This window comes from Megascapheus bottae, chromosome 4, assembly GCF_031878675.1.
Source record: "Megascapheus bottae isolate mThoBot1 chromosome 4, mThoBot2.hap1, whole genome shotgun sequence".
Lineage (NCBI taxonomy): Eukaryota > Metazoa > Chordata > Mammalia > Rodentia > Geomyidae > Megascapheus > Megascapheus bottae.
In genome coordinates, this window is record NC_143512.1 from 77,198,282 (window position 1) to 77,213,133 (window position 14,852).

General features: G+C 45.6%; 1 protein-coding gene across 1 annotated transcript in view; it reads right to left on the reverse strand.

Annotated features, from left to right (window-relative positions):
* Fbxl7 (F-box and leucine rich repeat protein 7) overlaps positions 1-6,188 on the reverse strand; it is a 322,258-nt gene extending 316,070 nt beyond the window's left edge. Inside the window, exon 1 of the mRNA XM_090332112.1 lies at positions 5,866-6,188. Within this exon, the coding sequence (XP_090188238.1) occupies positions 5,866-5,902 (37 nt within the window). The 5' untranslated portion in view covers positions 5,903-6,188. The remainder of the gene's footprint in view (positions 1-5,865) is intronic.
* Between the last annotated feature and the right edge of the window lie 8,664 nt (positions 6,189-14,852).

Here is a 14,852-nt window from a genome sequence, read left to right on the forward strand (position 1 = left end):
TCAAGGCTAGAGCTCTACCAATTGAGCCTCAGCACCATTCCCGGCTTTTTTCTATGTATGTGGTACCAAGGAATCCAACCTGGGCCTTCGTGCATGCTAGGCAAGCGTGCTACCACTAGGCCAAACCGCCCTCCCCTCTTTTGTTTTTTAAATGATTCAAAAAGATTCCTCAGATCTCTGCCCTTAGCCTTTCATGGTCAGACCGAAAACAACAGTATGTGCTACACTGCTACTTTCCTTGGAATGAATCCATGAAACACTATGTTTCTATTTGTGTATGTATCAGGTGGGATTATTTGCTAGAGGCAAAAAATGAAGACCAACTTGTTCTTCAGAACAACAGCAGCCATAAAAAGCATCTTCAGGGCTGGGAGTTTGGTGGTAGAGTGCTTGCCCAGCATGCATGAAGCCCTGGGTTCAATTTCCCAGAACCATGTGCATAGAAAAAGCCAGAAGTGGCGTTGTGGCTCAAGTGGTAGAGTACTAGCTTGTGCAAAAAGTGTCCAAGGACAGTGCCCAGGCCCTGAGCTCAGGCCCTAGAATTGGGGGGGAAAAAAAGAAACTAAGTGTTTTGAGGCCAGGAGTTTAGCCTAGTGAGTGCTGGCCTAAATATCTTTAACCCAGTATGTACATCTCCAGGAAGTCATGTAGCAACCATAGTCCAGGTAACAAATAGAACATTATCTTTTGAGAGAATTCTGGGATCCTTCTCCTCCTCCTTGTACCCTAAATACAGTCCCAAATTGCATCGCCTGATACAATTATAAGTGAATGAACATTTTAGTGAAGACACGAGTCAAATATTATCTTCAGGGCCAGACTGAACTATCCAAAGAAGTGTGTGTAGAAGACAACTGTGTACAATGAAGATTTTGCACATCACCGAATATCTGTATGTTCCTAATCCTCTGTGCATTGCACTGTGCTCATGCTTGAAGTGCAGTCATTGTGTGGTGAGGGTAAAGCCTTCACGATTTGGGCCCTACACTTTTAGAAGACGCAGAGTTCACCAGCTCTTTTCTCCACCATGACCATAAGAAGCTACAAAGAGAAACTGGCTCTCACCACAACACAGGCTCTCACCGGAACCTGACCACACAGGCAAGCTCTCTGCCTCCCAGCCTCCAGAATGATGAGAAATAATTTTCATATAATTTATAAGACATGGAATATATGGTCCTTCATGAGAGCAGTTCCAACTGAAAGCATAGAGTATTTACAATGGTAGAGAAACAGTGCTTTCAAATTACCACAAGCTACAGATCCTCAAAGTAGCTCCCTGGATCCTCAAAGTTCAGCACTTCATTTGCTTGAAGTCTTAATTTACCTTCTCAACAAGGCACACAGTGACTAATTAAGATGGTAAATACCTTCTCCTCCCACACTGCTTGGTCATCTTAATGTTCCATTTTCTTCATTTAGAGACCTAGGTCCCTTGTAATATAACAAACACATGGCTTGCTGAATTACAGTGTGTGTCAGTTGTTCTTTTTCTTCTCAACAGTGTATGGGCCAACATGCGTGCACACACACACACACACACACACACACACACACACACACAAATGTACATCTGACAAGGTCAGAATTTTTACCTGTTTACCAACTTATCAGAAGAATATAAGAAACCCTGGCACATAATAGGAAGTAACATAGGTGTGTTAATAAATGGGCCAATGACTCCATACTTAGAATTGGCCCATCTCATAGGCCTACATGCGCTGTAAGACTCCAGAAAATCAAATGATTCTCTCTGGCCTTGGATTTCTTTCTTGGTGAAAAGGGGGAGAAAACTGTCTCTGCCCCATCAAGTCATCAGGGGAATGAAGTATGACAGCTCATGTCCAGTGCTCATAGGTTAAGGACACAGTAAACTTTCGATTAGCATTAGCTGCCACAGTTCCTAGCTATGTCAAGATTCATTTCCCAGGGTGGCTATGGGTTTGAGATTATTTACACTTTCTCCTCATCTGGGATGGGGAAAGGACCCCCAGCAGAGCAGAGGGCTACCAGCATCAAAGCCCAGTACTTTTGCTTCCTCAGCTCCAATCAACAATATCCAGGGCTTTGTAAAGGAGCTGCTAACAGTCTGTATGCGCGCGCACACGTGTGTGTGTGTGTGTGTGTGTGTGTGTGTGTGTGTGTGTGTGTGCTACTGTCTCTGACCTGCAGAAGTAGAATAAACAGAATACTGAAACCACTGAGTATGTGATAGTGAAGCACAGAAACCTTAAAAGGAAGGGAAAGCCTCTCCTCTCTTCCTACTGGAACCGAGATTTGTTTATTTGGCTTACCTAGAGTCAAAGCTAATGGATCTAATGGATTTGAATCTCCCAACTCAGTCCCTAGATTTCTACTCACTGGCTGTAACTTGCACTTTCTGAAAGAAATCTCAGAACAAATGGGCCTGTATAAAAGAATTTACCAGAACATACCAATCATTTAGACATTGGCTTGTTTCTAGAAAGCTAGAGCTAGGAATGTTATGGCAAGTGCTCTCCTAGAAAAAATTCCAAGTCTGACTAAAGGCAATAGAACCTAGCGCTGAAAATCCTATCACTAAGGATTTAGAGGGAGAAACACTTAAGAAACACTCATCAAGTTATGTATACCTTCGCTCTAGGGAGAAAAGCAGGGATTTAGGGACCAACTAAGTCGGGAGCAGTAGTGGGAATGGGAGAAAGATAGAAAGGAGAGAGAAAGAGAGGTGACAAAGGAGGTGGAGTATTTACTGATTCCTTGGCAGTAATGGGCTTCACTTGCCTATTAATTCTAACAAGGTTCCACAAGGCTAATCTTCTCTAAGTGATCCATTAAAGCACTCTGAGAGCAAAATGAAACAAAGGGCCAGACACTCAAGGAAGAGATCATGACAAATCATGCCATTAAGGAATTTCTCTGTTCAGGAGTTGAAGCAGAAATGCAATTGCAGATTCCCAAATTGATGTTCTTACACAAACACATCCCCAAACATAAATGTGCACATGAGAAATGATTGGGCAGCTCCAGAAGGAAGCCAAGATTCTAGTTATGACAAACTCCCAGGCAGTACTTGAGTCCAATAGCCTTTGCATCACACTGAGTTGGATACTGCTATCCTACCTCCTAAGGGAAGCTTCCAGAATAACTTCCACATCCCAGGATAAATATGCAATAGTGACATTTTCAAATAATCCAACAATAATTGAAAGAGCTGCCAGGTGCCAGTAGCTCAGGAGGCTGAGATCTGAGGATGGCAGTTCTAAGCCAGCCTGGTCAGGAAAGTGTGAGAGACTCCAGTTAACCACCAGAAGATTGGAAGAAGTGCTGTGGCTCAAAGTGGTAGAGCACTAGCCTTAAGCAAAAGCACTCAGGGACAGTGCCCAAGCCCCAAGTTCAAGCCCCATGAACTACAAAAAATAAAAATTTTAAAAATAAAAATTAGAATTGCAATATCAGTGGGACATTTTACATTGTACTGTGCACAGTCATGAATTACTTAAATGCTGTCCATGCATCTATAGCTAAAGGTTAGTTGAGTCTATAGTAGTTTCACTGTAGTCTATAGATAAGCAGGCACTAAGGATTTCTATTTTACATTGGAAATATACCATGCCTAATTTGAACTAAATCTTGTGACGTATCTTAATTCTCGGATTCCTGTGATGCTTGAGTCTATGTTTAGGGGCTCCTTTCACTGCCTCAGAATCTTGATGTTTTAAATAAGAAAGATGATTACTGACACACCAAATCCCCACAGGCTTCACTACATAGAGTTTTCTCATGCAATAGCACTGTATTTACTACACCCAGTATAGGAGGGGAAAAAGAAACAGAGGAGAAAGGGAGAAAGGGCCATGTGACTTTTTTTCCTCTAGTTTATAATTCATCCATCAGAGAAATCTTGACTCATTCGAAAAGAGCACAGGAACGCTAAGCACAACGCGCCTTTCCAGCCAAAGCTCACAGAACCTCCCAGAGTTTTCTATTGGTCCCTTTCAATCAGCTGAGTGTGAGAAGTTTCTCCTATAAAAAGTGAGTAGTGTATCTAAAACTGATCCGAGTAAAGCTTAACTTGGGCTGGAGTGAAAAATCAGAGGTAGCATTTACGGATAACAGCTGGAGAGCATTAGTTCCCTGTCTCTCCTTTTCTCTCCCAAGGGCTGAAAATTCTGCTGTTCAGACAGGAAGTCGTCATATACCACACACTGTACAATCAGAATGCTGGGATGGAAGAAGTTAGAGGATTAGAACTGTGCAAGGATTTTGTTTCAGGAGATGCTAGAGCTATGACTCTAGTATCTCTGACTGTGTACATGTACCTAGAACTGACACACACACACACACACACACACACACACACCCTCACTGTGAGCTTTGTAAAGACCTAGGGTTAGTCGCCTTTGTCTTTCATTTTGCCACACATTTTTAAAAGTCACTCAAAGACCTTCCACAAACTGATAGCTAAGAGTTTCTGATAAGTTCCTAGCATGCGTTTACATTTGAAAATATAAAGAGACAACCATTTAACCTTTGGTTAAAAAAAGTAATAATAATGCTCATATAACTAACTGCCTAGGATATGAATATATATTTATATTCCGTATATGTGAAAATGAAAACATGATCTGGAAAAGTATAACTTAAACAAAGGCTCAGGTGGATACATGTCTTTCTGTAGCACATGATGCTGTTAAACAGCTTCAATGGTAGTGGGGGGATTTGAACTCAGAGCCCCACTACCTCTTACCATCTGAGACACACTCCCAGTCTTGTATATAACTATGGTTTCTTCAATTTGTTTTGTTTTCTTTTGAAGGAGTGGCTTCTGCTATAATTCCACAAAGCTTCAGAAAAATGAACCAACACAGACACCAGCCAGGGGAGAAACATTCACATTCTGTGGCCACAGCTCCAAGTTTTGAACAGGACGATAAGAGTTTCCTTCACACCACATGCTGAATAGCTCTTCTGCATTCCTACCAGTCTGCTGGCCCTGGCTCCTCCTTTGTAACCGCCTGTCCTCTGGGGGACAGGCTATAAAACCAACCCTTTCTCTTCCAGTCGGCTCCAGCCAAGTTCACTAGATAGGAACCTTTACTTTCGGGCAGAAAATTCCTTTCCCTTCAGCGTATTGGGGATGTGCTGTTAATCAGGCGAGGTAAAACACTACGTTATTATGCAAAGAGGGGGAGGAGGAACCGGGGCGAGGCCAACCCACACATCCATCATCCTTCCACGAGTGGGCGGGGTTTAAAGTTTCCCTAACTTCCAAGTTCTCCCTTGACAGGCAATATTTCTGTGCGATTTCCAGCCCCAAATAACAGATGGTCCTTTGCCTGTGTGGAGCCCCGAGAGAGAGCCCAGACAAAGCTCGACCACCCGGGCCTCGCGGGACCCAGAGGTGCTTAGTTTCATGAAACTGTCAGACCCGGGCAGTGCGCAAAAGAATGCAAGGTTCCCTACGTCTTCCAGAAGTTCTTTTCTTTCTTTCCTTTTTTTTTTTTTCTCTTTCCTGCTACAGGAAAAGTCCTGGAGACGAAAGCACAAAGGGCCTGGGAATGTTTCTTGGTTTTATTTTTAAAGACGTTTTCCGCCATCTAAGCAAACCACCAGCCGGCACCCCAGATGCCCAGGAGAGGGGCAGTTGAGACACTAGTACACAACCACTAGAGGAATGCAACTGATACTCACTCCAAGACAACCTGGGACATGGTTCAAAGAGCACAAGCACGGGAGACGTAAAAACGCAAGCATCCCCCAGACCCACGGGCGGATAACTCAGTGCCAAGGAGGAAGGGCCAGACCGAGTGCCCAGAGAGGCACGTGTGGGAACCAGGAGAGGAAGGGGGGTCCCGGGGGACTGGGGGCGCCGGGCCCACTCACCCTCGCTGCCGTACTGTTTGCCATTGTTCGCGCCCATCCTGACGCCGTCATGCCCGCCGCCTCCCGGGACTCTGCATGGCTGGGACGCGCCTCCTGCGCGCTGGGCCGGAGGACCGCTCGCCCGACGGGACCATCGGCTGCGCCGCCGCTCCACTCCGGGCCGACCTCAGGTGGGGGCGGTCCCTGCTCTCCGTAGGAAAGGGGCGCTGGGTCCCCCGCCGGCACCCCGGATCGCGGCGGGCGGGGCCGGGGAAGCTGCGGCCGCCGCCGCCTAGAATCCGCGCTCGGGACCCGTGGGAGCCGCGCCGACGAAAGCCCGCGCCCCGGGGCCGCCCAGAGGCTCCCCACACCGCCGCCGCCGCCGCCACGGGGTCCCCATGCGCCCAGCCCGAACCCCCTCGGCGCGCGCCCGGCCCCCCACGCCGGTGCCCTGCGCGCGCGGCCCCACTGCCGCCTCCAGGCGCCCCGCGCGTCCGCGGCTCCCCGGGGAGGGCGCGGCGGCCACTTGTTGCGGACGCCCCGAGTGAGCCGAGGCCGGCGGCCGGGCGCAGCGCCCGCGAGCCGGACTTTTGTTAGCGCCAGGCGCCTCCTCTCGCCGCCCAGCGTCAATCACAGCTGGAGCCCCCGGGAGGAAGGCCGGCCCGGAGATGCGCGGCCCTTTAAAGGGGCAGCGCGCCTTTTTCTTTGGGAACGGGGGGCGTGGAGGAGGAGCGCCCCCCGGCTCGGGGCTCCGGGCTCGGGCCGTGCGCTCTGCGCGGAGGTGCGTGGCCGCCTCTCTTGTCCTGATGCTCTTTTCTAGGCTGAGCCCGTGTGTAAGATGAGCCCCCAGGCATCTGTCTAATCCCCTGGGGCTGTGGGCAAATAAGGCCTAATTCCGGTGTGGGGGTATTTAGATGAACTCCGTCCCGCTCCCGAGGGGACGCTGTTCAAGGTCCTCCCCTGGCTTTCAGGGCTGTGAAACCAGGCTGGGGAGGGCAGACTTGAGAGGTGAACTTAATGGGAGCCCAGTGTGCGTGTGTGCGTGTGTGTGTGTGTGTGTGTGCGCGTGTGTGTGCGCGTGCGTGTGTGTGTGCGCGTGCGTGTGTGTGCGCGCGCGCGTGTGTGTGCGTGTGTGTTCTCTCTCTCTCTCTCTCTCTCTCTCTCTTCCCCCCTCCCCTCTCCTCTCCTTTCCCCCCTCCCTCCCCTCCCCTCCCCTCTCCTCTCCTTTCCCCCCTCCCTCTCCTCCCCTCCCCTCTCCTCTCCTTTCCCCCCTCCCTCTCCTCCCCTCCCTTCTCCTCCCCTCCCCTCCCCTCCCTCCTTCCTTCTCCTCTCCCCTCTCCTCCCCTCCCTTCTCCTCTCCCCTCTCCTCCCCTCCCTTCTCCTCTCCTCTCCCCTCTCCTCCCCTCCCTTCTCCTACCCTTCCCCTCCCCTCCCTTCCCCTCCCTCCTCTCCTCTCCTCCCCTCCCTTCTCCTCCCCTCCCCTTCCTCCCTCCTCCCTTCTCCTCTCCCCCTCCTCCCCTCCCTTCTCCTCTCCTCTCCCCTCTCCTCCCCTCCCTTCTCCTCCCCTCCCCTCCCTTCCCCTCCCTCCTCTCTTCTCCTCCCCTCCCTTCCCCTCCCTTCTCCTCCCCTCCCCTCCCTCCTCTCTTCTCCTCCCCTCCCTTCTCCCCCCTTCCCCTCCCTCCTCTCCCCTCCTCTCCTCTCCTCTCCCCTCCCCTCCTCTCCTCTCCCCTCCCCTCTCCCCCTCTCCTCTCCTCCCTTCTCCTCTCCTCTCCCCTCCCCTCTCCCCCTCTCCTCTCCTCCCTTCTCCTCTCCTCTCCCCTCCCCTCTCCCCCTCTCCTCTCCTCCCTTCTCCTCTCCTTTCCCCTCTCCTCCCCTCCCTTCTCTCCTCTCCTCTCCCCTCCTCTCCTCTCCCCTCCCCTCTCCGCCTCTCCTCTCCTCCCTTCTCCTCTCTTCTCCCCCCCTCCCCCTCTCCTCTCCTCCCTTTTCCTCTCCTCTCCTCTCCTCTCCCCTCCTCTCCCCTCCTTTTCCCTCCCCTCCCCTCCCCTCTCCTCAATGAAGGGAGTTTTCCTGGCTCAGGCTCAGAAGGTTAAAGAGCTTCTGAGCCAGGTATGTTCTCCTCACTGGTTTTTCTTGAGGTTGGCGTTACCCTTTGTTTAATGCTTTAAATTACTTTTGGAGATTCTCCTGGCATTTGTAACACCTTAAAATGGTCCTTCGGGGTTCCTTCTATTTAAAGAGTCAGGTCACTGGCAATGTCGTATTTGCTTCCCATATAACTACCTAGGATGTCTTAACACGGATTCACGGTGAAGATTAGGAGATTCATGCCTGGTGCAGTGGCCCACGCCTGTAATCCTAGCTACTCGGGAGGCTGAGATCTGAGGATCACAGTTCTAAGCCAGCCAGGGCACAAAAAGCCCTGAGACTCTTATCTCCAATTAACCTCTAGAACATGGGAAGTATGGCTTGGCTCAAGGGTAGGGTGGTAGCCTTGAGCTGAAGAGCTCAGGGACAACACCCAGGCCGAGTTCAAGCCCCACGACCCACCAAAAAAAAAAAAAAAAGGATTAGGAGATTCATGCAAAAAAGGACGTTGGCACATAGTGGTTTCCCCTCATAGACTTTGAATGTTTTTAAATTCAATGAACACATATAAGATGATATATATATCATACATAAATAATCAGGTGTCATGTTCATATCTTTCTCAAAAGACTTGTGACTACATTTGTAGGCTATTAAATGATTGGAAGTCTTATAACTTTTGTTTGGTAATTTCCTTTATTCTAGTCCAATTTTCTGTCTTAAAATAAAAGATCATATTTCAAGTTTTAAAAAATCTAGATTTATTACACAGATGTCATGCATACCAATAAGAATGATAAATACCTCTCTTTTCAAGGCTAAGATTTGTTTTTTCATATTACATCGGTAATATTTCCACCCTCCCAATGTGAAAGACTGAAAGATTGTATTTTAATATGCCCCTTAATACCCACAACATTGTCATGCCAATGGTCTGTAATTCCCAAATATCTGCTGAGCTTAATTAAAAAACCATATGGTAGGAAAACATAAAGGGGTCACTGACAGCTATGTTATGTTAATAGTAGATTTCTGCTGGTCTGGTCTTCATCATTTCCTGTCCTCATATTTAAAAGGTGCCCCAAATAAAATGATTTAGGAGACTTATTTGAAGACAAACCAGCCATAAAGTGATAGAGCAGATAAAGTTCATCCTGATGTCTCACACAGAGTTGAGAATTTGCTTTGTGTATACAATTATCTCCTAGATGGTCCCAGTCAATACACAAGACAAGAAACTGAGGCTGGAAGCATTTAGAGGTAAAGCATCACCCTGTATCTGCCAGCTCCACTCAGTTTCTCCCTTCCACACTCCTCCACGTCCCTCATCTGGCCAATATGCAAACTGAGATCACTGCCATTTTCTTCCTTTGGAATGAGTCATCTTTCAGGGTCCATCATATCAGATAAAAGCTAATCGTGAAATGCAAATTGTATTAAACAACAATTATCTTCCCTGAAATTGAAGTGTTCAAATATTTTTTAAGGCTCTGCTCTCTGCTATAATGAGGGTAGTGGTGATCCAGTGTCTGAAATTCCAATTTAAAACAAACAGAATGATAATTTTATTAGTAAGATCCTCCTAATTATAGTAGATACAAATGTATGTTGGCATATGCACAGTGGAGTTGTGGCTGTGAAAGCTTAAAAAACATAAATAAAAAGAAGATCCATAGGGCCGGGAGTTTGGCCTAGTGGTAGAGTGCTTGCCTAGCATGCACAAAGACCCGGGTTCGATTCCTTGGTACCACATACATAGAAGAAAGCTGGAAGTGGTGCTGTGGCTCAAGTGGTAGAGCACTAGCTTTGAGAAAACCTAAGGACAGTGTTCAGGCCTTGAGTTTATGGATGTCATCAGCGACCACAGCCTGGCTTTTACAGTGTGTGACAGTTTTATAACATGTCAACGTTGGGGAAAGGTGGATGAAGTAAGGAAACAGGCTCTAAGCAATACACCTTGTCCTTCCAGCCATCTTGGTGCCTTGCTGGGTGGGGGTGGGGCTTTCCACATACCTCTGAAAAACTCTAGATGCAAATGTGTCCTGAGTTTTTAAGATCCAGGAAAAGCTGACTTCCCTTAGGTAATCGGCCCTCGATTTCCCCCCATTGTGTCTTCATCTGGTTTACTTTGCTTATATTTAACACCTTTACTAAGTGGCCTCATCTGGTTTTTCTCTGTTTATGTATAATACTTTTGTTAGGTTTAATTCCTTATACCTTATGTGGTCTTGGCCTACATAAGCTTTGTGCCAGCTGCATTCAGCACTGCTGGTCTTTGAGACAACAGTCTACCATTAATCCTCTAGCTCTCCAATAAAGACTTGCACAATTTGGCCTCTAAGTGGTGACTTCTTTGTTCCTCATGACTGAGTTTCTTTACAACAGGGTAATGGATCAATGAGATGCCTCTGTAGTATCTCTTATGTAGTCAGGTGACTGGAAAAGTATCTTAAAACTTTACTTTGAGCCAAGTACTATGGCTAATATCTCTAATCCTAGCTCCTTCAGAAGCAGCTAGCAGGACTGTGGGAAATGTTTATGAACTTCCATTTCAACTAATGAAAATAGCCAGATTACGCAGTGTGAACCTGTGATAAAATGGGAAATATGAAATGCATCAGGAGGTAAGAGGCAGATGGGATGGAGGAGAATTATGAAAGGAGAGGCTCTCATCAAGAAGCAGTGGACATACCAGCTTACCTATAATCCCTAGCTACTCAGAGGCTGAGATCAGAGGATTGCAGTTCAAAGCCAGCCTGGTCAGAAAAGTCCATGAGATTCATACCTCCATTAGCCACCAAAAATGCCAGAGGAGAGCTGTGGTTCAATTGGTGGAGCATCAGCCTTGAAAAGCTAAGATACAACGCCAAGAGCCAGACTTCAAGCCCCAGTATCAGCATTAAACAAACAAGAACCGTCTTACACAACCAACTGAAGTTCAGAAAAATTTTTAAAAGTTAGATTCATGGCAAAACAAATACTCATATCAGAAAGAAAATAGGATATAAATGAATTTTCTTATTACCAAACATTGATTATATTGAATATAGTCAGTAATTAATATACATAACTATTTTACGATAGATAACTTTGGCTGGCTCTATGGAAGAATCAAATCCAGGGCTTCATGCATGCTAGGCACTCTACCACTAGGCCACATGTCCTGCCCCCTATTTCTCTTTCTATGGTCACCTGATAATGAGCTGGTCAGGGAAAATTTTCTAGGAGAAACTGAGAGAGATTTTGCTATTGAATAAAACTTTAGAGAAACTACCACAGTTTCTCCCTTTTTCAAGCCTTCGACTCCAATGTTTCTTGAAACATTTGTGATCATCTCATGAACTGAAAGGAAAGGACAAGAAAACTATGATCTAATGTCCTAAAAACATGTGTCCACAGGAATAGTCCTCACTATAATAGAATCATAAAGCTGTCTGTGTGGCCCATTACTTCAAGCCAATTGCAGAACTGAAAGATAAATAGTGTCCATTGAAAGAAAAATACAGAGGACATAATAAGGATTCCATTCATCATAAACTGTTTTAAAATGCCCTACTGCTTAGATAAAAAATTTGAAGTGGGGCCAGGAGTTTGGCCTAGTGGTAGAGTGCTTGCCTAGCATGCACGAATACCTGGGTTTCATTCCTCAGTACCACATACATAGAAAAAAGCTAGAAATGGTGCTGAGGCTCAAGTGGTAGAGCTCTAGGCCTTGAGAAAGTCCAAGGACAGTGCTCAGGCCCTGAGCTCAAGCCCAGGACTGGCAAAAAAATTTGAAGTGATACAGAAAAGAAGCCAGAACAAAACTGCCAACTTTCCACAGCATAGACCCTTAAATATGTCACATTGATCGAGTGGCATTGTACTCGTAAAGTTGCATGTTGAATTGAAACTTTGTTGTACAACTATTTAAAGATAATAATAAAAATCATTCTTATCTACTTTGCATCACATTTAAATATACTTCTGTTGTTGCAATGTGAATATTGCACACTTTATATGAAGAAAGTATTTTCAATGTCTTAATGAAAAGTAAAGCTGAAATTTCATGTAAAGTAGGATGACTAAAACAGGAATAATGTAGCACGTTTGTATTATAATATAGAATAATAAATTTTCTTTCTAAATCTATTATCTATAGACAGTACAAACGTTCCTGGAATTTCATATAACTTTCTTAAACAATTGTTATTTAAATTTTAATTAAGTTCATAATTTGCTTTCAGTGGAAAGATTTGCATTTGTTGATGTGTTATGTATGTGTAAATTAATTCCTTTTCAATTTTATTTGATTATTTTAAGTAGTTGCACAAAGCGTTTCAATTCAACATGGCATTCTATCCCATTTCTCCCAACCCTACCCCAGTACATTGGTTTCTGGGTCACCTTTCTCTGGCCAACCGAAAGGACTGTGCTATATTGGGCTAGCTATTCCTCTTTCTAGAGGCTGGTGACCAGCGGGGAAAACGAGAAGAATTTGTCACTCCGTGGTCATGGCAAGCCACACAAACTAAAAAGAAACCAGAGAAAGACATGGGTAATAAGTGCCTCTCAGCTTCCCAAGGTTCCAGGGTGTTTGCGCACCAGAATACATGCACTTGCCCAACACCGTTTCAAGCCCCGAAGATGCAGCCATCATAAGGCAGCAGTAGCATAAATAAGTAATCTCAGAGTAGAAAATAATCCAAGATATACAGGTGGTGGTGTTTATGGAAGTGGATAATTTGGTTGAAATGATCAGAGAAGATGGTTTTGTGGATGCATCATTCATTTGTGCTGAGATTTGGATGTGATGCTTAAAGAGATTTAGAGGATAGAATATGCACAAATAAACAACAGTAAATACAAAATCCCTAAGACTAGACTGAGCTCAGCATAAGCTAAAGTGAGATAGCGGATCACTGTGTCAGTCTCCTGTGGCTGTGTTAGTGTATGGCAAGTTATCTCAAAACACAAAGGCTGACAGCAAGCAATGTATTTCCAATATGTCTTCTGACAAGTCTTCAGATCAATGGAGGCCATTTTCACTCAGGTCAGCATGTTGTCTTGGTGCCACAACTCAGATGTAATTCAAGTTTCCCACGAGTCTTTCTAGGGTCCAGGTCAAAGAGGTGCTCTTCATGGTTGCTGCCAAGCACATCTGAAACCCACATCAACGTCAAGAACAAGAGAGAAGTTACATGGCCAAGTTCAAGTCCAGTGATGGAGAGAGATAGTTGGCCCAATTTTCTGCATTTCAAGATCACAGAACTGACAAAGGTGTGAGTAAAGGCATGCTTACTGGTTTGTGGTGAGGAAACAGGAAGCCAGATGGTCATAGGTTTGTGAGCACAAGAAGGATTTTGAACTTTGCTTTTTATTATAATACAAAACAGAGCTTTTAGGGGCAGGAGCTTAGCCTAGTGGTAGAGTGCTTGCCTAGCATGCAAGAAGACCTGGCTTCAATTCCTCGGTACCACATACATAACAACAACAACAGCAAAAAGCCAGAAATGGTGCTGTGGCTCAAGTGGTAGAGCGCTAGCCTTGAGAAAGCCCAAGGACAGTGCCCAGGCCCTGAGTTCAAGCCCCTGGACTGGCAAAAAAAAAAAGCCCAAAGCTTTTAGTAGGGACATCATTTAATCTGATTGGTATTTCAAACGATCACACACTAAGCCTGTGTGTAAATAATTGGCAGACACTTGGAACGCCTTGAGAGTTGGTTGTCTAGAGGAGAACTTTGGCATCCAGAAACCTGGATTGCACATGTTGAACTTGAGACATCATTTTGACACAAAGTAGACATGTGTGGTTGGCAGTTGAGTCAATGAGTTTGATATCAGAGCAGAGAATATTACTGGATATACTGATCTGAAATTCTCCAGTGTATAGAAATTATTAATGTCTGAAATGAGGGGAGTTAGGAAATGTAGACAGTGTAAAATGGTGTGGGGGGGAATGAGAAGTCATTGACCAAGGAAATCAAGAAGTGTGCTATTTAGATAGGATGACATATAGGAGAGTAGGCCTTTGGGAGAACTGTGATGACTTGCTTCAGGAAGGAGGATAGATCCTAGCCTGTCAAATGCTGCTGTCATTCACTGATGTATGTACACTCAGCTGGGCAGAAAGTAGGCATGATGAGGCTGTCAGGAAACAAGTACCAAGCCATTTCAATGGAGTAGCGTGAAAAACTGGAGTGCATGGAGGAAAGAAAGGAAGATTCGTTTCATTTATTCATTTTCTTGAGCTGTGCTGTATAATTTTTAAATCTATTGACAGGAATGGTGGTAGGCCTGACAGTGATCAAGATGTATTACGCTCATTCATTCGCATGTCAAATAGAAACCCCTTTGCACAACTATCTAAGGATGGTAAAAATAATAAAAATGAAACCAAATATATTGATGGGAATAATCCAATAGCAAGGAGTATAGAATAAGACAAAATTCTTGAGTTAAAGTAATAGATTGAACCCTAAATAAAGCATGAGAGAAAGGACTGACAGAGAGGTAGACTGAACTCAGATGCCAAGAAACTGGCTGAGCTGTGGCAACCAAGTAGATGCTGCTATTCTAATGATATTCCTGAGCCAGCAATCAGCAGGCAGGCCATGGAAGGCCTAGGCTGTCATTCAGGCACTGCGAGAAGAACATGCTGGTCGTGATGAGTCCCTGTCACTGTCCCCCTCGACCTACACAAGCTGCCTGTATGCTGGTCCGACAAGAAAGTTTCTTAATAATAGAATTGCAGCATGGGGTGGTTTCTCAGGGGTCAGCTGGTGCAAAGCAGCTTTGCAAAATCCTATAGCAGCCTTTGCCAACTACTCAGCTAGGGGGAGAGCAAAACATTGCAATTACAGTTAATTGTAAACCTCCCTAGCTGCTGGGCAATCTTCAGCTTCATTTGTGTCCTGCAATCCAGGCCTGGGGTCATGTGTTTTC